The sequence below is a fragment of the Microcebus murinus genome, chromosome 2 (assembly GCF_040939455.1).
Source record: "Microcebus murinus isolate Inina chromosome 2, M.murinus_Inina_mat1.0, whole genome shotgun sequence".
Lineage (NCBI taxonomy): Eukaryota > Metazoa > Chordata > Mammalia > Primates > Cheirogaleidae > Microcebus > Microcebus murinus.
In genome coordinates this window covers 6,140,373-6,161,699 of record NC_134105.1, presented here as the reverse complement: position 1 = coordinate 6,161,699, position 21,327 = coordinate 6,140,373, and the positions used below count along the sequence as shown (strand labels likewise).

The window sequence follows — 21,327 nt, the reverse complement described above, 5'->3', positions numbered from 1 at the left end:
TGGGATAGTCCAAAAACGGTCTGGGGCGCTGGCGTCTGCTCCCTAGGGGAGCCAGCTGTCGGTCAAAGGCAGTCTGGCTGGGCCACGCACCAACTCTGGACTGTGTGTCTTAATCTTCAGAACCACCTGTGAGGAAGGGACTTGCGGCAGAATGGCTGCCTTGAGACGTGCGGTGACATACAGCCTCAGCCACTCCACCCTACTCTCCCCAGCCTGGGCCTGGCAGCTCAGCTTGGGCACCCTGGGTGGGGGGTGTCCCTGCATCCCTGTGGGGACAGCCTCTCCAACCAACACTCACCAACCAAGACCCAGGCAGGCAATGAGAAAGTGGGGGCCCCCCGTGACCCCTACGTCTGAGAGCCTTTCCCCAGGGGCTCTGGAGTCTGACCTGGGCCACATCTCAACTCGGCCTGCTGTGGGCTCTGTGACCTAGAGCCACTCACAGCTCCTGCCACACCCCATCTAAGACGGAGCCCTGAGCCTACCTGTCAGAAAGCTTCAATTAGAAGCACGGGCAATGATCGGGTCGCCTGTCGGGAAGCAGGCAGGGAGGGGGCGGCCCTGTTTGCAGAAACAGCTGGGGACAGTTTGCCACACGGAGCTCCTAACCTGGAGGTGGGAGGTGTCTGCAGACGCAGCACGCCCCGCCCCCCCCCACCCGCACGCCTCAAGGGGCAGGTAGGGATGAGCCCTGACGCCGGTCTGGGTGCGCGCGGTGCTGGCTGGTCTACTGAGGCAGAAGCAGCTTTGGTGAGTCCCACAAGTCCCAGAAACCCCAGGGAGGCCCGTGAGCAGGGCCCACGGGCGACATGGGGAGTAAAGTCGATGCTGTCTAGGTTTATTCTCACTCCACGTATCTATCACAACCCCTCATGCCCCTGGGTTAAGGGGTCACAGTTCCATGGGGCTTGTTAGGAGAAAAATAGCCTGTTCCCACCGCTGCCCGTCCCTCTTGAAGCGGATTATTTGGGCATTTACCTTCTGTAGGAGAGAGAAGAAATGTATTTGGTGTCTGTCCCCAGCTCCTGCCACATTCCTAAAACCCCTGGAATTTCCTGATTGGTGGGACTGTCTCCAGAACACCTGAGTTTATGCTAACGAGGTGATTCTGGTAGGATTAGAGAAGGGTCCCTAGACAGCCTCAGGATGGGGCAGGCGGCCAGAAAGACCCAGTGGCTTTCAGCCCCACCCTCCAGAGATGAAGCTCTGGGAGGACTGAACCGTGAGATGTCACGGGCTTCCATTTTCCTGGAGGGTGGCACCCCGGGAGGGCGAGGAAGCTCCGTGTGCCTCCCACAGGCCCCACCTGTGCTGTCCTCGGTCCCCCTTGTGCCACCCTTCCAGAAAAGCAGTCAGTGTAAGCATCTCCGAGCACATGAGTCAACACCCAGGAGGGGTAGCGGGAGCCCCGACTATAGGAGGTCGGCAGAAATATAGGTGACAACCCACTCTTGCGATGGGCCTCTGAAGTGGGTTGGTCTTGGGCACTGTGCCTCACCTGTGGGGTCTCACTCCATCTCCAGGCAGGTAGCGCCACACCGAGTGGGGTCAGAGGACCCCGTTGGCATGCAGGGGGTGGGGGACGCCGCCACGCGCGTGGTTACAGAGGTGTTCGGTGCCGTGCGCAAGTGCAGTGGGAGAAAACAGTCACTCCCTGTCTCAGTAACACGCTCGTCAGCCTTGGTCCTAGTCTGTGGCTTTGGCCCTCAGCACCACGCTCTGCGCCATCGAGTCACCGTCTTGATGAGCTGTGACTCAGCTCATGACGACGGGACGGGGCAAACCCCTTCCCAGCTGGGGCACGGAGTCAGCTCTGACAGCTTCTGCGCAGCTGCCTGTTTGCCCGGAAGGCTTCTGGTTTGTTCTCAGTTGCCTAGTTTTCCATAAATGTACCACTAATTTAGCCCCAGACTTTTCGCCAGTTCTCTAAAGCTCCTCTTACCATCTGCAGACCCCGCAGGCATTCTGTCCTTTTCACCTTGCGGGAGGCTCTGGCCAGAGCCTCTGACTTCCCAAATGGACGTCCCTATTGAACACTTGTCCCTTAGAAACCCCCGTCTTCCCTTTTCTGGGTCTACTTTTGTTTTCTGTTTGTTTTGTTCTGTTTTCCGAGACAGGGTCTCGCTCTGTTGCCTGGGCTAGAGAGCAAGTAGCATCATCATAGCTCACTGCAGCCTCGAACTCCTGGACTCAAGGGATCCTCCTGTCTCAGCCTCCCGAGCAGCTGGAACTGGCACGCACCATCACGCCTGGTTAATTTTTTAAAAATTTTTTGTAGAGGCCGAGCTTGGTGGCTCACGCCTGTAATCCCAGCACTCTGGGAGGTCGAGGTGGGTGGATTGCTCAAGGTCAGGAGTTCGAGACCAGCCTGAGCGAGAGCGAGACCCTGTCTCTACTATAAGTTAGGAAGAAATTAATTGACAAAAAAAAATACATATATATATTTTAAAAAATTAGCTGGGCATGGTGGCACATGCCTGTAATCCCAGCTACTCAGGAGGCTAAGGCAGGAGGATCCCTTGAGCCCAGGAGTTTGAGGTTGCTGTGAGCTAAAGCTGATGCCACGGCACTCTAGCCCAGGCAACAGAAGTGAGACTCTGTCTCAAAAAAAAAAAAAAAATTTTTTTTTTTGTAGAGACAGGATCTTGCTTTGTTGCCCAAGCTGGCCTGAAGCAATCCTCCAGCCTCGGCCTCCCAAAGTGCTGGGGTTACAGGCATGAGCCACGGGGAGAGGCTCACTCCCTTGTTTTGGTGGAGCACATCCTGAAGTAGCATTCTGAGAAAGGAGACAAGGTAAATTTATAAAAATATGACGTGTATAAAAGTCTCATTTTCCACATTCTAGCTTGATTGATGGCAAAGCCGTCACCTGAGGCCTTGGCTGGGGCGGATCTGCTTCCCAGGTGCTTCCACCACCTGGCTCACCAACCGCACTGGCTGCTGCTGGGCAGCTCAGCTCCTCCCCACCGGATCTCTCCAGGGGGACACTTGAGCACCCGCACAACATGGCGCAGGCTCCCCCAGAGCAAGTGATCCCAGAGAGAGCTGGCTGGAAGCTGCAGGGTCTCGTATGGGCTGGACAGAGAGTAACACCTGTCTCCTCAGCAACATCCTGCCCACAGCCCTATTCAGTCTGGGGGGACACAGCAGGGGACGAATACCCCAGGGGGGACCCACTCACTGCAGGCCACCTTGGCGGCTGCCACCACACACCCTTCTAGTTCCCAGTGTTCTTTTGAGAGCTCCAGAATAATTCTTCTTCTTGATCCCCTGTATGTCCTTTGCTGTTTGTCTTCTCTTTCTCTCTCTCTCCCTTCTCTTTGTAGAACATAATTTCTCTCTGCAGTGTTTTGAAATATCACGTGGAAAGGTCCATGTTCATCTATTTTCCGGGGCACTTAGGAGACACTTTCAGTATCATGTTCTTCAGTTCTGGGACTTTTTTTGGCATTATTTTCTTTATAATCTCCTCCATTCTGTTTTCTTTTCTTTTCTTTCTTTTTTTATTTTATTACATCAAACCTGCTTGAGCATCTTCTACTTCCTTTTTCTTTCTCTGGAATTCCTGTTATTCAATCTTTGACATACTGTGCAGGCCTTCTCATTTTTTCTTTTTTTTCTTTCTTTTTTTTTTTTTTACTATGTTTTATTTCTTTTTTGCTCTATTGTCTGGAAGATTTCTTCAATCTTATCTTCCAAACATTTTACTGAGTTTTTAAATTTTTATCAGACTTTTTATTTCCCAAAACTGTTTTTTGTTGTTGTTGTTGTTTTCTGAATGCTCTTTTTTAAGCATTTCTGTTCCTACATCTCTTTTTCCTCTGAAGATATTGATTCGCTTTGGTTTTGGACATTTTCTTCTCTCTGTTCCTGTTTTCTTGAATATTCTGCTCACATGGAAGAGTAGGGGCCAGAAAGCCACTTGGAAGCTCTGAGCACAAGGAGGGCTTGTCATCTTGCCTGTCACCGTGAGTGAGGTGGCTCAGCATTTGCTTGGGGAGCCTGGAAGGTCAGTATCTCTCGGTCTTTCCTCCTGGGCTGGTCACGCTTCCTGCAAAAGAGGGGAAAACCTGGGTGGCCCCAGATTCTGGGAGTGCAGTATGGAGGCAGGCTGGGCTCTCCACATCCGGTCTGTCTGCTCAACGCCTGTTTCTACCTGCCACTCCCTCGCTGGGCCTGGGCACTCCCTGTTACTCCCTCCAAGAAGTGCCCAAGCCTCGGCTAGGGATGGGGACAGGGATTGGCCAGTTTCTCCAGCACTGCCCGAGGGACCTGGTGCCACGGATTCCCGGCTCCACTGCCAGCTCAGAAGGCGCTTTCTAGACAATTATTTCCACACTCGTCCTTCGGTCCTTCCAGCCTCCGGACATGCTGCTGCCTGCTCCCCCGCATGCCGCACGGAACCCTGTGTTTGCAGAAATTCCTTTCCTATCTGCCACCCGGTGTGAGGAGGGCGTAGGTGCGTGTGTTCACGCTCTGTCTCTGCCTAGCAGTGCTCACCGTCACAGTGTTACGGAGACCCAGGCCGGCCTCGGAGGCCATGCTGAGGAGGGTACACAGGTCTGGGTGGAGCTCTGCAGGCCCTGCCCTCCCTGCCTGGACTCCGCACGGGCAGGCGTCATGGGGTCGTTCCCGGAATCCCAGGGCAGGGGCCTGGGGGCAGGGCCAGGTCGCTGGACAAACAGACCAAAGGTGAGGCCAGCGAGGGCCGCAGACCAGGCCTGGCCAGCTGACGGCTCACCATGAGGTGGGTGGGCGCCCCCACGGCCGCCCTGCGGGGTGAGGAGTGGAGACCAGGCCTCGGCCCTCACCGCCCCTGCCCTGCCCGCAGGCTGCTCGTCCTCCTGGGCCTGCTGTGTGGCTCGGCCGCCTCCCCCTTGGGCCCACAGTGGCCTGAGCCCGTGTTCGGCCGCCTGGTGTCCCCGGGCTTCCCGGGGGTGTATCCCAATGACCAGGAGCAGCGCTGGACCCTGACTGCTCCCCCCGGCTACCGCCTGCGCCTCTACTTCACCCTCTTCGACCTGGAGCTCTCCCACCTCTGCGAGTACGACTTCGTCAAGGTGCTGGCCGGGCGGGAATGGCCTGGGGGTCCCCAAGGACTGGCCAAGGCTGGGGGACACCCGGGAGCAGGGCGGCCCAGGCCAGGAGGGAGGGCAGGCCTGGGCCTGGCCTTCCCTCCCCGTGACCCCCGCCCCCACAGCTGAGCGCGGGGACCGAGGTGCTGGCCACGCTGTGCGGGCAGGAGAGCACAGACACCGAGCGGGCCCCTGGCAACGACACCTTCTACTCGCCGGGCCCCCACCTGGACGTCACCTTCCGCTCTGACTACTCCAATGAGAAACCGTTCACGGGCTTCGAGGCCTTCTACGCGGCGGAGGGTGAGCTGAGCGAGGGCCCTGAGACGGCCGGTCCACAGCCCACAGCTGGGTGGTGGGGACTCTGCCTTAGGCCGGGCCAGCCTGCCCTTCGTGTCTCCACATCCCCTGGGGCAGAGAGCAGGCCACAGCCTGACGCTGTCCCAGTGCAAACTCCAGTAACAGCTACCTCCGCTCACGGGGCTGAGCCCCGAGTGAGCCAGGGATGGTGGTCCCCAAGGGCGACGCTGGGCCCTGGGCCCATGCACAGCTGGGGACTGAGGCCCTGAGGGGGGAGGAGCACCACCCCCAGAGTTGATCCTAGATTCTTTTTTTTTTTTTCCTTTTTGAGACAGACTCTCACTTTGTTGCCCAGGCTACAGTGAGTGCCGTGGCATCAGCCTAGCTCACAGCAACCTCAAACTCCTGGGCTCAAGCCATCCTGCTGCCTCAGCCTCCTGAGTAGCTGGGACTACAGGCACGTGCCACCATGCCAGGCTAATTTTTTCTATATATATTAGTTGGCCAATTAATTTCTTTCCATTTTTAGTAGAGACGGGGTCTTGCTCTTGCTCAGGCTGGTTTCAAACTCCTGACCCTGAGCAATCCTCCCGCCTCGGCCTCCCAGAGTGCTAGGATGAGCCTAGCAGGCGTGAGCCACCGCGCCCGGCTGGATCTCAGATTCTGGCCCCAGCTGCCTGACCTTGGGCAAGCGGCTGCGGCAGGAGTGCGGTTTGACTGCTGGCTGTGCCCGTCACTGGCTGGGTGGCCTTGGGCAGGACACTGAGCCCCTCGGTGGTTTAGAAGGGATGGTGCTTGTGTCTCCCTCCCAGCGTCACGGGCAGGCTGCAGTGGCCCTAGGCCCGTAAAGAACTTGGCCCTGGGCCAGCCCCCACCTTGGGACACAAGGAGGCCTCTCAGGAGCCACTGAGGTGTTGGTCTCCCAAGGCTAAGGCCAGGCCAGAGCACTGTCCCGCCTCCTTCCCAGCTGACCCCTGCTGGCCCGCCTCCCCCCAGATATTGACGAGTGCCAGGTGCCCCCGGGAGAGGCGCCTGCCTGTGACCACCACTGCCACAACCACCTGGGTGGCTTCTACTGCTCCTGCCGCGCGGGCTACGTCCTCCACCGGAACAAGCGCACCTGCTCAGGTGAGCGTGGCTGCAGGGAGGGGGGACCCCAGCCTGCGCCCAGCGCCACCCTGCCAGGACGCACCTGGCCCCTCAAGGCCATCGCTGCTCCCCCTGCAGCACGGAAGGGCCTGGGCCCTGGGGGCTGGGCGCTTCTAGGCCCTCCTCACCCTGCCCCTTTGACCTCCCGCCCTCCTGCACCAATTCCCACTGCAAATCCCTCCCACTCCCGCACCCACCGTCCTCCATCCTCAGCTCGCTCTCCTCTCCAGCTCCTCACTCCAGCAGCTTGTGTCAGTCCCCACTGCGTGCCTGGCCCCATCTGGGCCCTGGGAACCATTCCCACTACAGTCACTTGGGCCACAGTCCAGTAGGGGGACAGCCACGGCCCCTGGGGTGGGAGAGTGGGGGACCTAGGCCGGCTCCTCTGGTCACGCCTGGCTCTCTGACCTCCCTCCCTCCCTCTACAGAACTAAAGGGTTCGCTGTAGGCTGACCCCTTTGGCTGCCACCACGGGATCCCCACCCTGGTGCTGACCCTGTCTCCCCTATTGGTGTCTCTCCCCCTCCCGATCTCTCTTCCAGAGCAGAGCCTCTAGCCTCCCCTCCACTCCGGCCTGCCCGGGTGTCGGCAGCCAGAGCCCCGTGGGCCCTGACTCTGGGTCAGGCCGAGATCGCTGCAGCCGGCTGCCCTGCCCAGCCCCCACAGCCCTACAATAAACCTGCTCCCCGCACCTGCCGCAGCGTGTCTCTGGGGCGGGAGGGCGTGGCGTGCACCCACTCGGGGCCTTTCCTCTCTGCCCACCTCCTTGCAGCCTGGGGACCCCCAGTGTGGTGGGAGGCGCCCTCACAGGCCCCAGGCTCCTTGGCCAGAAGGGCTTTCTCCAGCCCTATTAAGAAGATTTCAGAGAGGGGCAGGGCCTTGCCTGAGTTCACAGGGGACCGGGGTACTGCGTGCTCTTGCCCCACCGGGTCCCCAGAGGCTGAGCTTGGAGCACCCTTGGCCCGCCTCCTGAGCAGAGGGTGGCTCAGGGCCCCTGTGTGCTGGCCTGGGCGGCCTGAGCCAGAGTGGAGAGAGCTAGGGAGGGGCAGTCCGACGGTCTCCCCAAGGACTCCCCACTTCCTAGAAGCCTCCGGGCTCCAGTGGCTGCGTTCAGCTCACCCTTCCCGCCCTGCAGCCTGGGGTGGGGGGTGGGGCAGCAGGAACAGGGACATACCTTCCGTGAGTGGCCGAGCATCCGCTCCATCTTGCCGAAGCAGAATCAGCTGTGGCAGTGAGGAAGGAGGGCGCCAGACTTAGTCACTGTGGACTTGAACTTCTCCAACCCACCCCCAGGGCAGAGCCCAGACCGGAGGACAGGCCCTTCCTGGCTGTTCCTGGGCCCTGGGTGGGGGGAGGGGGCTGGTCCCAGCTGGGCGGTGGGAGAGCCCTGGCGGACAAACGTGGGAACTGGGTGGGGCGTTTGGAGGACGAGGAAAGGGCCTCTGGGCCGGGGGATTCGCCCTTTCCCTGAATCCTCCCTTCTATTTCCGGTGCATCCTCCCCTGGCAGAGCCTGGCAGCTCCTGCCTCGCCCTCCCCGGGGCTGTGAGCGGGGCCGGGCCAACTTCCGTCCAGGTGCTGCCTGTTTCAGCTACAGCCCCAGAGCAAGGAACGCCCCTCCCCCAGCCCTCCCCCAGCCATCCCCCAGCCATCCCCCAGCCATCCCCCAGCCGTGGGGTGTTCTGTTCCTGGCGATGCCGATGCCTCGGGCTGGGCTGGACAGACCCAGGGTCACAGATGTCCCTGCCATGTCCATCCTTGTCCCTTGCCCTGCTCCCCAGAGGCAGAACCCTGCTGTCTGTGGTCAGGGCTGACAGATGGGTGAGGACTCACTGCATCCCGTCCTCTGTCCCCTTCCTCCCAGCCCTGTGCTCAGGCCAGGTCTCCACGGAGCGGTCTGGGGAGCTCAGCAGCCCCGAATACCCACAGCCGTACCCCAAACTCTCCAGCTGCACTTACGACATCCGCCTAGAGGAGGGGTTCAGCGTCGTCCTGGACTTCGTGGAGCCCTTTGATGTGGAGACGCACCCTGAAGCCCAGTGCCCCTATGACTCCCTCAAGGTCTGGTTCCCGGGGCCCTCACCTTGTCGGGACCCTCTCCCTCAGCCAGCTGCCCCCTGGCCTGCAGCACTGCCCCTGCCATCCCGTCCAGCTGGGCGGCCCCCACCTCTGCAGACTCCATGGAGTCCAAGCCAGGCTGTGGCCTTTGGGCGGTGGGGTCACCCTCCATCCTTGACCCAGGTCTGCCTTATCAGTCCTCCCTGAATGGCTGGGGGTGGAGGTTGCTCCCCTCTAATCCAGGCAGGACCCCTGGCAGCAGGTGATGAGGTTTTGGGGGCCTCTTCTTTTTCAGATTCAAACAGACAAAGAGGAATATGGCCCATTTTGTGGGAAGACGTTGCCTCGTAGAATTGAAACGAAGAGCAACACTGTGACCATCACCTTTGTCACTGATGAGTCAGGGGACCACACGGGCTGGAAGATCCACTACACAAGCACAGGTGAGTAGATGGGTCTCAGATTCGGGCAGGAAGGTCAGAACATTCGCTTCTGGAGTGTAAAAGAGCTACATGGGATGGGACCCTTTCTGGGTCAGGCCTGGGAAAGGAGACCAGGTTGGAGTGGGGTGGTCTGTAAGGCAATGGCCCTCTAAGGAGACGTACCCACTATCTATCCCTCCTTCCACCCATCTTTCCATCCACCAACCCCTCCTTCCTCCTACCAGTCCTTCTATTTACTTATCCTTCCACCCACCCACCCATCCTTCCACCCATTCATCCATCCATCACCTACTCATCCTTCTACCCACCCACCCATCCATCCACCCACTCATCTTTCCACCCATCCTTCTACCCACCCACCTATCCATCCACCCATCCACCCACTCATCCTTCTACTCACCCATCGATCCATCCACCAGCTCACCCTTCTACTCACCCACCCATCCATCCACCCACCCATCCACCCATCTATCCACCCACTCATCCTTCCACCCAACCATCTATCCATCCATCTACGCCCCCATCCTTCTACCCATTTGTACCTTACCTCCATCTACCCATCCTTATGCTTACCCATTCTTCCATCCATCCATCCATCCTTCCACTCATCCATAGATGCATCCACCCATCCACCCACTCATCCATCCATCCACCCACCCACTCACTCATCTTTCCACTCACCCACCCATCCTTCCATCCACCCATCCATCCTCCCAATCCTATGGATGAGTGCCAGGGACACATAATGCAGAAGCCACAGTCCCCATAGTCTCTACTCTCAGTCCAGTGGGGATACAGTCACAGCAACATAACCAGAGCCCCGTAACAAGCACAGTCTGAGAGCCAGCCCTGGGCAATGTGAGAGTCCGAGGAGGGACCTGGCCCAGCAAGAGCTGGGTGTTGGGGAAGTCAGTCTGCAACAGGAAACATCACGATTGGATTTAAAGGATAAATGTGTTGGAAGGTGTTCCAGGCGAGGGAGGAGTATGTGCCCAGAGCTCTACTGTTCCAGGAGTCGAGCTATAGACGGTGAGGTGTGGGCATGAGCTATGCGTTGGGAGTGGGGCGGGTGGGCTTCTGATCATGGAGGGTACGGACTGGAGCCACAGCTCTGGGAGTCTGCAGCCGGGTTCTGCAAATGCTGCTGCCCTGGACTGCCCACAGCGCTCCCAACTCCTCTGAGGCCTCACCAGAACTCCTCCGCCTCCCAGCAGACCTTCAAACACTAGAAGGCCTGGGCTCCCACAGGGCCACCAAGGCTGTCCCTGGAGACAGGCCTGCATGGGACTGAGGACCGCCCCAGGACACAGGCTGGGTCAGGTGCACCCAGCCGCCCCAGTAGCTTACCCGCGACCTTTGGGCCCAGAGAGCAGCTGCTAGAGGGAGGAGGGGACTCAGCCCCCGATTGGTGGGTTCTGACAGATAGCTGTGGGGATGGCTTCAAATCTTGGGGTGAGGGCAGGCCAGGTTGGAGGGCCAGTGTCCCTGGCGGCCTGGGCACCGTGGGTGGGTGCTCATGAGGGGAAGCCCAAGGCTCCCTGAGTCAGTCTACCTTTAGTTTCCTGCCTGAGCACTTTGAAGTGGCCGAGCCAGGGTTTTCTCCCTGTGCCAAGGCGGCCGTCCTGCAGGGCTGCCTCGAGGTGTAACTTTCCCCCTCAGCCAAGCACTGCCCTATCCTAGCTGCTTTGCGTACAGTCCCCCTGGTCGCCCTGGAGCAGCTATTACCATCATCACCCCATCTTACAGTTGGCAAAACGAGGCCCGGAAAGGTGACGACTACTGGGAAGTGGGGAGCTGTGATCTAAACCTGTGCAGCGCAGCGCCTTTCCTCAGAGTCGCCCGCCCTTGCTTCGAGCAGCGCCCGTGAAGTTGCGGGCGTGGCGCGGACGCTCCATGTGTGGCGGCTGCACCATCTTGCCACATGCCTGGCTGCCTTTCTCACGTGCCTTCGGCTGGGCCCCAGGGGATGCAACAAACCTTAATTTGTACAAGCAACTGAGAGTCTGATCTTGCCTGCTGTTTCAAATCTTAAGAACCCAACCTCCTTTGTGGCAAGCCCTCTTTACATGTCACCTGTTTCGTTTATAAGCCAAGAGCTCTGGATTGCTAAATTCAGGCTTGGCCGCCGGAGCCCACATCACAGCCAGTAAGCCCGCTCTCCTCCACGCAGCCCAGCCGTGCCCTTATCCGACGGCGCCACCTAACGGCCACATCTCACCTGTGCAAGCCAAGTACGTCCTGAAAGACAACTTCTCCATCTTCTGTGAGACTGGCTATGAGCTTCTGCAAGTGAGTTAATAAACACCACAATCACGATTGCTTTGAAATGTATACATATTTATGTCAGCAGATAGGAGAAAGTAAAATTGGGAAATAGCCATGTGTCAGCATAGTGGTTTCTTTTTTTTTTTTTGAGACAGAGTCTTGCTCTGTCACCTGGGCTAGAGTGCTGTAGTGGCAGCCTAGCTCACAGCAACCTCTAACTCCTGGGCTCAAGCGATCCTCCTGCCTCAGCTTCCTGAGTAGCTGGGATTACAGGCACGAGCCACCACACCCGGCTAGTTTTTCTTTTTTTTGAGACAGAGTCTCGCTTCGTTGCCCAGGCTAGAGTGAGTGCCGTGGCGTCAGCCTAGCTCACAGCAACCTCAAACTCCTGGGCTCAAGTGATCCTGCTGCCTCAGCCTCCCGAGTAGCTGAGACTACAGGCATGCTCCACCATGCCCGGCTAATTTTTTCTATATATATTAGTTGGCCAATAATTTCTTTCTATTTATAATAGAGATGGGGGTCTCGCTCTTGCTCAGGCTGGTTTTGAACTCCTGACCTCGAGCAATCTGCCTGCCTCGGCCTCCCAGAATGCTAGGATTACAGGCGTGAGCCATCATGCCTGGCCTATATATATTTTTAGTTAGCCAATTAATTTCTATTTTTTTTTTTTTTTTTTTTTTTTTGAGACAGAGTCTCACTTTGTTGCCCAGGCTAGAGTGAGTGCCATGGCGTCAGCCTAGCTCACAGCAACCTCAATCTCCGGGGCTCAGCGATCCTACTGCCTCAGCCTCCCGAGTAGCTGAGACTACAGGCATGCTCCACCATGCCCGGCTAATTTTTTCTATATATATTAGTTGGCCAATAATTTCTTTCTATTTATAATAGAGATGGGGGTCTCGCTCTTGCTCAGGCTGGTTTTGAACTCCTGACCTCGAGCAATCTGCCTGCCTCGGCCTCCCAGAATGCTAGGATTACAGGCGTGAGCCATCATGCCTGGCCTATATATATTTTTAGTTAGCCAATTAATTTCTATTTTTTTTTTTTTTTTTTTTTTGAGACAGAGTCTCACTTTGTTGCCCAGGCTAGAGTGAGTGCCATGGCGTCAGCCTAGCTCACAGCAACCTCAATCTCCGGGGCTCAGCGATCCTACTGCCTCAGCCTCCCGAGTAGCTGGGACTACAGGCATGTGCCACCATGCCTGGCTAATTTTTTGTATATATATTTTTAGTTGGTCAATTAATTTATTTCTATTTTTGGTAGAGACGGGGTCTTGCTCAGGCTGGTTTTGAACTCCTGACCTTGAGCAATCCGCCTGCCTCGGCCTCCCAAAGTGCTAGGATTACAGGCGTGAGCCACCACGCCCAGCCTAATTTCTATTTTTTTAGTAGAGATGGGTCTTGCTCTTGCTCAGGCTGGTTTCAAACTCCTAACTTTAAGCGATCCACCCGCCTTGGCCTCCCAGAGTGCTAGGATTACAGGCGTGAGCCACTGCAGCCAGCCCTAGTTTTTCTATTTTTAATAGAAAATGGAGTCTCACTCTTGCTCAGGCTGGTCTTGAACTCCTAAGCTCAAGGGATCCTCCCACCTCAGCCTCCCAGAGTGCTGGGACTGCACCCAGCCATGGTGGTTTCTTTTGCCTATGCTTAAACGATAAAAATCAAAGAAGTAAGTTTGTGGAGGACAAGAGGAATGGCTATAGAGAATTTTATTCTCCTTTTTATGTTTATTTTTTTACTTTTTCTTTTTCTAGGGACCACTGTAACAAGGTCTTGCAGTAGGAGAATGAGAGTGGACTCAACTCCTCTGCCCTTTTATTTTTTAAGCCGCTTTGGGAAGCTGGTGATTAAAATGGCAACTTTTCTATTTGTTCACACGTTGACAGCAACTCTTTGCAAAGCAGCTGAAACAACAGAAAGCTGAGTTTGCCATCCCTCTTGCACGTGCTCTGTGATAGCCCCTTGTATTAAATTAAGATCCTCCCCCTGCTCAAAGGGCCTCTCCATGAAACAACTCCTGAGCCCAGAAAAAATTAGACAGCCCTGGGAAAGAGTGTATTCTGCAAAGTTATAAATAGTGATCACTGTTAAGGGAGGAGGAGTATAATTTTAAAAAATGCTTAGCATGTTGCTTTAGGGGCACAGGTAAGAGATTAACACGTCCTCTTTATGTTCTTCAAAATTGTCACAGAATCCCTGTGGTAAAGAGCAATAACATTGAAACGATAGCTGGCTATGCAATCGCCAGTCCTGCAGAGGGTCAAAACTGGAAACAAACAAACAAAAAAAAGTGAGACACTTTACTTTTCCCACCTTGCAAACTTCCTGGGCAGGCTCTTTTCCACACCTCCTTGGACTGCAAACTTGTTCAGTTTCTGATTAAAAAAAAAAAAAAAAATCCTGGCATCCTTTGAAGCATTAAAGCTTCTGCCAAAGCCATCTTCTTTCCTTTTAATGTTTGATTTTAGAAAAACGTTATTTCAGCAAGTCAAAAGCGTTTCCCTGTAAATGAAGCTGGCAGTGAAGGCGGATGGAGAACAGCCAGGCGACGCCCAGACAGTGGGTTTTCTTTTTTTTTTTTTTTATTTTTTTTTTTTTCGAGACAGAGTCTCGCTTTGTTGCCCAGGCTAGAGTGACAGCGGGTTTTCTGATAGCCTTTCTCTGGCCAGTGGCCACGCTCGATCCACGTCTGATCATGCCCGCTGTCCCCAAATGTTTGACACAGCCCTCTTATACAAGAAAATGGTGGAATGTCAGCAAGGACTTTGAAATCTTACGTGTTCTTGGATTACAGCGAAAAGCAAAAACATATCACAAATTACTGCAAATCAACGTTTGATTCATAAAATGCCAGTGCGTGTTGAAAGATGAGACACACACATTGGCGAAGTCAGCGAGCAGGGCTGTTGGCAGCAAACGCGCACACCCACCACGGCAGCGGCACGTCGCACACACGAGCGCACACAGACCAGTCCCGTGACTGTCACCCCCTCAGCAGCGTGTGTGAGACACTAGCATAGGAGCCACTGGGAAGCACAGCTTTGGGGAGTAACTCTCTTATGTAAACAAGGAAATTAATGTTTTCTGAATTCTTCTTTAGGGTTATCTGCCCCTGAAATCATTCACTGCAGTCTGTCAGAAAGATGGATCGTGGGACCGGCCGGTGCCCGAGTGCAGCAGTACGGACGCCCATGCGGTGACAACAGCTCTAACTTCCCGCGCTGCTTCTGTCGCCGCTTCCGCTGCTTCTCTGGGGCGGGAGGGGGGTGCGGGAGGGGGGTGCGGGAGGGGGGTGCGGGAGGGGGTGCGGGAGGGGGTGCTTTCCATCCATTTATCAGGGCTCGGGTCCCACTGTGCTTCTCTTCCCCTCTCCAGAGGCTAAAACAGGACTAAGCTATCAGGGAAAGTATTTGCTTTAGGAAGTGTGTTCTTTGAAGATGTTTTTCCAAGCGTAAAAGTAACGATACTCATCATAGAGGATTGGAAGCACAGAAAATTACTTTTTTTTTTTTTTTTTTTAGAGACGGGGTCTCGCTCAGGCTGGTTTTGAACTCCTGACCTTGAGCAATCCGCCCGCCTCGGCCTCCCAAGAGCTAGGATTACAGGCGTGAGCCACAGCGCCCGGCCCTAGAAAATTACTTTTTAATACCCTTAATACCACCACGTGAGAGTACAACCGTTGTTACTGTTTTGGTGTGTATCCCTCCAATGACACATCTCACACGTGTGAACACACGTGTGACCACAGGTAGGGAGGGGGTATTTTTGTGTGGTAATACACACACACCCTTTAACTGGGGTAACGGTGTACGTTACCATTTTGTTAACAATCATTTATCTTAAATTATTTTTAGTATTTTCTCTATTATGAAAGTATATACATGTTAATCGGAAAAGAATAGAAATTTGCAAAAAAAAAAAAAAAATACCCGAACAGTGAGCACCTCTTTTGTCCGTCCAATCTCCCCAAACCACCACTAGGAGTTTGGGGGTCTATTCCTTCACATTATCGCCTATGCTATATATATGAACACGTATTTCATTTCATTATTCTTTATTTATTTTTGTTGTTGAGACAGAGCCTCACTCTGTTGCCTGGGATAGAGTGCCGTGGCGTCAGCCTAGCTCACAGCAACCTCAAACTCCTGGGCTCAAGCAATCCTGCTGCCTCAGCCTCCCAAGTAGCTGGGACTACAGGCATGCGCCACTATGCCCGGTTAATTATATATAAAAAATAGATTTCTATTAAAAAGAGATTTCTATTTTTTTAGTAGAGACAAGGTCTAACTCTTGCTAAGGCTGGTCTCAAACTCCTGAGCTCAATCTGCCTGCCTTGGCCTCCCAGAATGCTAGGATTACAGGTGTGAGCCACCATGCCCAGTCCATTATTTACTTTTTAACCAAAATGGGATATGAAACCTGACTGCAATTTGCGTTTCTCCCCATATTGTTGGCATCTTTCTACATCAATCTAAATATTAACAGAGCCACTTTTTTTGAGACAAGAGTTGTTGCCCAAGCTGGAGTACAGTGATGTTATTATAGCTCACTGTATCACTGCAGCCTGGAATTCCTGGGTCAAGCGATCCTCCTGCCTCAGCCTCCAGAGTAGCTGGGACTATAGGTGTGGGTCACCACACCCAGTCAACTCTTATTTTTTGTAGAGCTGGGGTGAGGGTGGGGGCCTTGTTATATTGCCTAGGCTGGTCTTGAACTCCTGGCCTCAAGTAATCCTCCCACCTCAGCCTGCTGAAGTGCTGGGATTACAGGTGTGAGCCACTGCACCTGTCTAAGCCACTTGTTCTTTTTCTGGCTGCATAGTATCCCTTCGCTTGTATGCTGATTTTATTTAAAACAGTGAACATGAACTGGCACTAAACAGTATTGGGAGTAAGAGGTCTGGGTTGGAGCACTGACTGAGCCCGATTCTGCTGCTTTTTGCTGTCCTTGTGGGCTGATCACTCCCCCTCCTGTCTTCTCATCTACAGATGGCAAGATGGCCACATCAGAGTTGCTGTGAGAATTAAAGATAGCAACAAGCCAGGCGCTGTGGCTCACCCTGTAATCCTAGCACTCTGAGAGGCTGAGGCGGGAGGATCGCTCAAGGTCAGGAGTTTGAAACCAGCCTGACCAAGAGTGAGACCCTGTCTCTACTAAAAATAGAAATTAATTGGCCAACTAAAAATACATAGAAAAAATTAGCTGGGCATGGTGGCGCATGCCTGTAGTCCCAGTTACTTGGGAGGCTGAGGCAGAAGGACTGCTTGAGCCCAGGAGTTAGAGGTTGCTGTGGGCTAGGCTGATGCCACAGCACTCTAGCCAGGGCAACAGAGTGAGACTCTGTCTCAAATACAAATAAATAAATAAAGATAGCAACAGGCAAAGAATTCACTAGGCGTAGACTGAGACACACAGCTATTAAGTTGCTGTTTGGAGACTGGAGGTCCAAGATCAAGGTGTCAGCAGAGTTGGTTTCTTCTGAAGCCTGTCTCCTTGGCTTGCAGCCTTCCTTCCCAGCGTGTCCTCACAGGGCCTTTCCTCTGTGCCTGTGCACTCCTGGTGTCTCTTTTTCTTCTTTTAAGGACACCGGTCCTATTGAATTAGGGCCCTACCAAAAAAACTTAAAATATTAAAAACAATAAAGTTGCTAAGTAATATAATATTCACAGTAGAAATGCACCAACAATCTCTGGTTGTCTACTGAATAGAGAACTTTTAGATTGAAATTGCTTTATCTTTTGTCTCACAAATTGGTTAGTTCACATTAGTAATGTCCTACCAACTGTGATTTTTTTTTTTTGCCCCTCCTCCTGACAACTGTGATTTTTAATCCAAACTCAAGGCATGAATAATGAAATTCCAAGTTTGTTTTTTTTTTAAATCAGCACTTCAAGGTCTTCTAAAAAGTTCAGCTTATGAAAGGGATCAGAACAAGCTGAGTCCTTCAGTCTATTGTTGTGTCTTTGTCTACCTCTCCGCCATCCCAGCTGCAAACTGGGTACTATTTTACCTTGAACCAGACCGCGCCAGGCAGCTTGCTGTTCTGCTCTTTTTCATATTTGCAGTGAAGGCCCTAAGGAACTCCGAGTGGTTTCAAATCACACTGGTTCCCCCAGGGTCGACTCCCCTCAGTCCAGCCATTTCATTAGTAACAGGGATGAGAGTGAGCTTTAAAAAATCACACTAAAGGGATTCTCTCCATTTCTAGAGATGAAATGGACCATGTCCACTGTACGGAAAATGAATATGGCTTCAAGTTTTAGTACCACACAGTACCACCACCTGTCTACATTAGTTGCTTATGATCTCCAGACTGGTTTCATGTTAGCACTGAAATTACAAGTGGACTCCTCCCTCCATCTCTTTATTAGTTGTTGACTGTGGCCCTCCTGACGATCTACCCAGTGGCCAAGTGGAATACGTCACAGGTCCTGAAGTGACCACATACAAAGCTGTGATTCAGTACAGCTGTCAAGAGACCTTCTACATGATGAAGACGGGCGATGGTGAGCACATTTTTCAAAATTGGGGGTGGGTGACATTTGGAACTTGAGCCCTCATGGTCTGAAAATAAACTTTAAGCAACATTTTTGGCTAAGGCTAGACAAAAGATTAAAAGGCACTTCTCCCACCTGCTAAGTGAAATATTATAGCTAAGCTGACTTTAATGTCAATTTGCAAGAATCTGAAAACAGATCTTATCTAGTAAATGACTACTACAAACACACAATATATTCCAAATGGTTTAATTTAACAAGTCAAAACCTTATCATTAAGCACTTGAGATCTTGATACATATTCAAGTTACACATCTAAAAGGTTTCCACTTTGCAAGCAAACATGGTAATGCAGAGCCCTCCTATTTATGAAATCATGTAAAATGGTTACTCAGACACCTCTATTTCCCACTGATGCTCAAGAATCAACATTTTTCAAGAGAGTATTCGAGCAAATGGCAACCATCTTACACATGCAGTTAAACATTTTTGCTTTTCCAATGATTTGCAGGTGAATATGTGTGTGAGGCTGATGGATTCTGGACGAGCTCCAAAGGAGAAAAATCGCTCCCAGTCTGCGAGCCTGGTAATGGATACATTTATACAAGAGATTCCTAATTGATGGAAAGTAGAACTGGGTAGGAGACAGTAAGTAGAGCTTTAGCTGTGGTAGGCAGAAATGTAACTTCAGCACTTGGCTGCTAAGCTAAGTTATTATTTCCAAATAATACGTTCTCATTATCCCCTTTCCATATGGAGAGGTTGTTAGGTGCTGACTGCATCAGTCATTTGATTATTTTTGACCTTATAACTAGGCAAACATAAAAAATTAAATGATTTTTAAAATTATCTTGAACAATTTATACATTTATAAACATGAGTTCTTCTGTTGAGTTACTTTGCTTCTCTGTAAAAATGCTATTAAAACCCAAAGTTAATAACTTCATTATTTCCCTAAGCAATTGTTTTCAATGACATCTAGTTTTTAAACATTAATGCAATTTGCCCTTAATAGTACTTAAAAAAATTTTTTAACCAGAATTGGCTCCAAAGATAATAGTTGAAGAGTGATTAAAAAAAAAGTCAGAAAGGTAATAATATATTCATTACCCCAATGTTATTTGGCCTAAATTAGTTTTTTTAAAACCTATACTTGGCTGACATAACATTTGTAAGTTTTAATATAAGTATACTGCCACAAAAGGAAACATATATGCTACATTAATGAGCTTATGTAGTTTGCAATAAAGACAATAAAATTTAGTGTTTGGAAGAATCAACTAGACCAAAAGTAATAATTTCTGAACCTGAAGGGTCCTGGCCACCACTACAACATTCTAATTTTTAAAACATTTACATGTTCAAAGGTAAAAGTAATTTTGCAAATCCTGATACCGACCTTAGTTCCTGCTTTCCCAGAATTACATAGTAAATACCCCATTTTACAAATAGGAAAACAGAGCAACAAAAAGATTGTCCTTCCATTTTCTACACACATATTCTACTGCATCAGCTAATTCTTCCTATCTGTCCTATTAATTTCCCAAATCTTATAGATCAACTTATTTTAGCGAAACAAAATAATTTCTAAGTTCACTCATCTCGTTTACTGAGGAGCTAAGAAATACCTAAAGGTTTCTATCAGGCCTTCGAACTATGCTATTTTAAAACAGCCTCACTTGTCAGCATAGGGGGACACCCACCAATTCATGTAATTCAATTTTTGGCTGACATTAAGTATACACAACTCCAAAATGGTAATAATTTATGAAAAATATCACTGAGTTTCTACAAAGGCTCTGTATCTGCTTCTTTCCTCAGTCTGTGGACTGTCAACGCGTACTACAGAAGGTCGTATATATGGAGGGCAAAAAGCAAAGCTTGGTGATTTTCCTTGGCAAGTCCTGTTATTAGGAGAAAGTACAGCAGCAGGTGCACTTTTATATGACAACTGGATCCTAACAGCTGCTCACGCAGTATACAAGCATAGAGACGACGCATCTTCCCTGGACATCCGAATGGGTGCCCTGAAGAGACTATCACCTCATTACACACAAGCCTGGGCGGAGGCTGTTTTTATACATGAAGGTTATACTCATGATGCTGGTTTTGACAACGACATAGCACTGATTAAATTGAAGAACAAAGTTGTAATCAATAGCAACATCACGCCTATTTGTCTGCCAAAAAAACAAGCTGAATCCTTTATGGGGACAAATGACATTGGAACCACATCTGGATGGGGATTAACCCAAAGGGGTTACCTTGCTAGAAGTCTAATGTTTGTCGACATACCAATTGTTGACCATCAAAAATGTACTGCTGCATATGAAAAGCAGCCCTATGCAGGTGCAAGGGTAACTGATAACATGCTCTGTGCTGGCTTGGAAAGCGGGGGCAAGGATAGCTGTAGAGGTGACAGTGGAGGGGCATTAGTATTTCTAGATAATGAGACACAGAGGTGGTTTGTGGGAGGAATAGTGTCCTGGGGTTCCATGAATTGTGGGGCGGCAGGGCAGTATGGGGTCTACACAAAAGTCAGTAACTATATTCCCTGGATCCAGAACATAATGAATAATTTTTGATTTATGACTTCAATCAGTAATTGATTCCTTATTTTTAGAAATACTTATAAAAGATCTTAGCAGCAACGTGACCTGAGCAGCATCAACATGGCTGTTGTTCTTCTACGCCCAAAACAAAACCAAACTCCAGGTGAGATTGCTGTGACTTTTCTACTTGCCAGTTTAATTCCATCCTGATTCCACTCAAGGAGACACAAACCATTATATTGACATTCATCTTTGTCAAACCAATATAAACTCACTGCTTAAATTACATTGAATAACTCTGCATTTCTATAAATTGCCTGTCCAAGCTCTTTGACTGCTTTTCTACTGTTTTTAAACTTGTTTTTATTTTTTGATCTCCAAGACTGCTTTATATATTATAGCAGTATTGTTTCAGGAATAAGCTTGAATCACTTTTTTGAGTAAATGGGAAACATTGATACTGCAGCCCAGATACTGATTTATATGTTAAAAACCAGTGCCACAAAATGGTGGAATATAATTTTTCACTTATCATATTGTCAGAAAAAAGGAACACAGAATAGTAGTACTATTTCACATTGTCAAAGACAATAAACTTTCTAAGTTTAGGACAATTTGGCAATACGTTTCAGATGAGACTGGGTGCATTCAGGGTAGTATGGCCATAGACTAGAACTACATTTCAACAGCCTTAAAAGCATGCATATTCTTTGACCTAGCAATTCCAATGCTATGAATTTAATTTAGCTGTAAGGATGTTCTTAGCAACTGGAAATAAATCAAAGGAGGCTTTATCACAAGATGAAAAACATTGAAATAGTGGTGATACTACAGACAAATTCTGTAATGTCTTTTTCTTCTAACAATGCATATGAAATACCTGGGCATAGTTAAGCCAAACAACAGGACACAGATCACACAAGAGCTGAATAAAGCATAGAACTCTAATACACAGTTAGGAGCTACTTGCCTTAAATTCAGATCCTGCCA

The 21,327-nt window shown here is 51.1% G+C and overlaps 1 protein-coding gene across 2 annotated transcripts; it reads left to right on the top strand.

Moving 5' to 3' along the window:
* Positions 1 to 4,240: 4,240 nt before the first annotated feature.
* On the top strand, positions 4,241 to 20,623 carry MASP2 (MBL associated serine protease 2). 2 transcript variants are annotated; one of them, XM_075993925.1, is made up of 11 exons: positions 4,241 to 4,747; positions 4,832 to 5,060; positions 5,201 to 5,378; positions 6,372 to 6,503; positions 8,388 to 8,584; positions 8,877 to 9,024; positions 11,195 to 11,313; positions 14,389 to 14,467; positions 17,660 to 17,794; positions 18,297 to 18,371; positions 19,607 to 20,623. In XM_075993925.1, exons 1-11 carry the CDS (start codon positions 4,743 to 4,745, stop codon positions 20,368 to 20,370), a joined length of 2,061 nt encoding a protein of 686 aa, XP_075850040.1. In that variant the 5' UTR covers positions 4,241 to 4,742; the 3' UTR covers positions 20,371 to 20,623. The 2 variants fall into 2 exon arrangements, with proteins under 2 accessions (XP_075850040.1, XP_012646864.1); XM_012791410.3 differs by lacking the exons at positions 8,388 to 8,584; positions 8,877 to 9,024; positions 11,195 to 11,313; ... (2 more) ...; positions 18,297 to 18,371; positions 19,607 to 20,623 and adding an exon at positions 7,067 to 7,215 and having other exon boundaries at positions 4,641 to 4,747.
* Positions 20,624 to 21,327: the final 704 nt, after the last annotated feature.

Excerpts from the sequence above, each read along its gene's own strand:
- MASP2 (XM_075993925.1), top strand. Across the intron at positions 5,379-6,371 it reads GGCCTTCTACGCGGCGGAGG|ATATTGACGAGTGCCAGGTG; the intron begins GTGAGCTGAGCG and ends GCCTCCCCCCAG. Across the intron at positions 18,372-19,606 it reads GCTCCCAGTCTGCGAGCCTG|TCTGTGGACTGTCAACGCGT; the intron begins GTAATGGATACA and ends TTCTTTCCTCAG.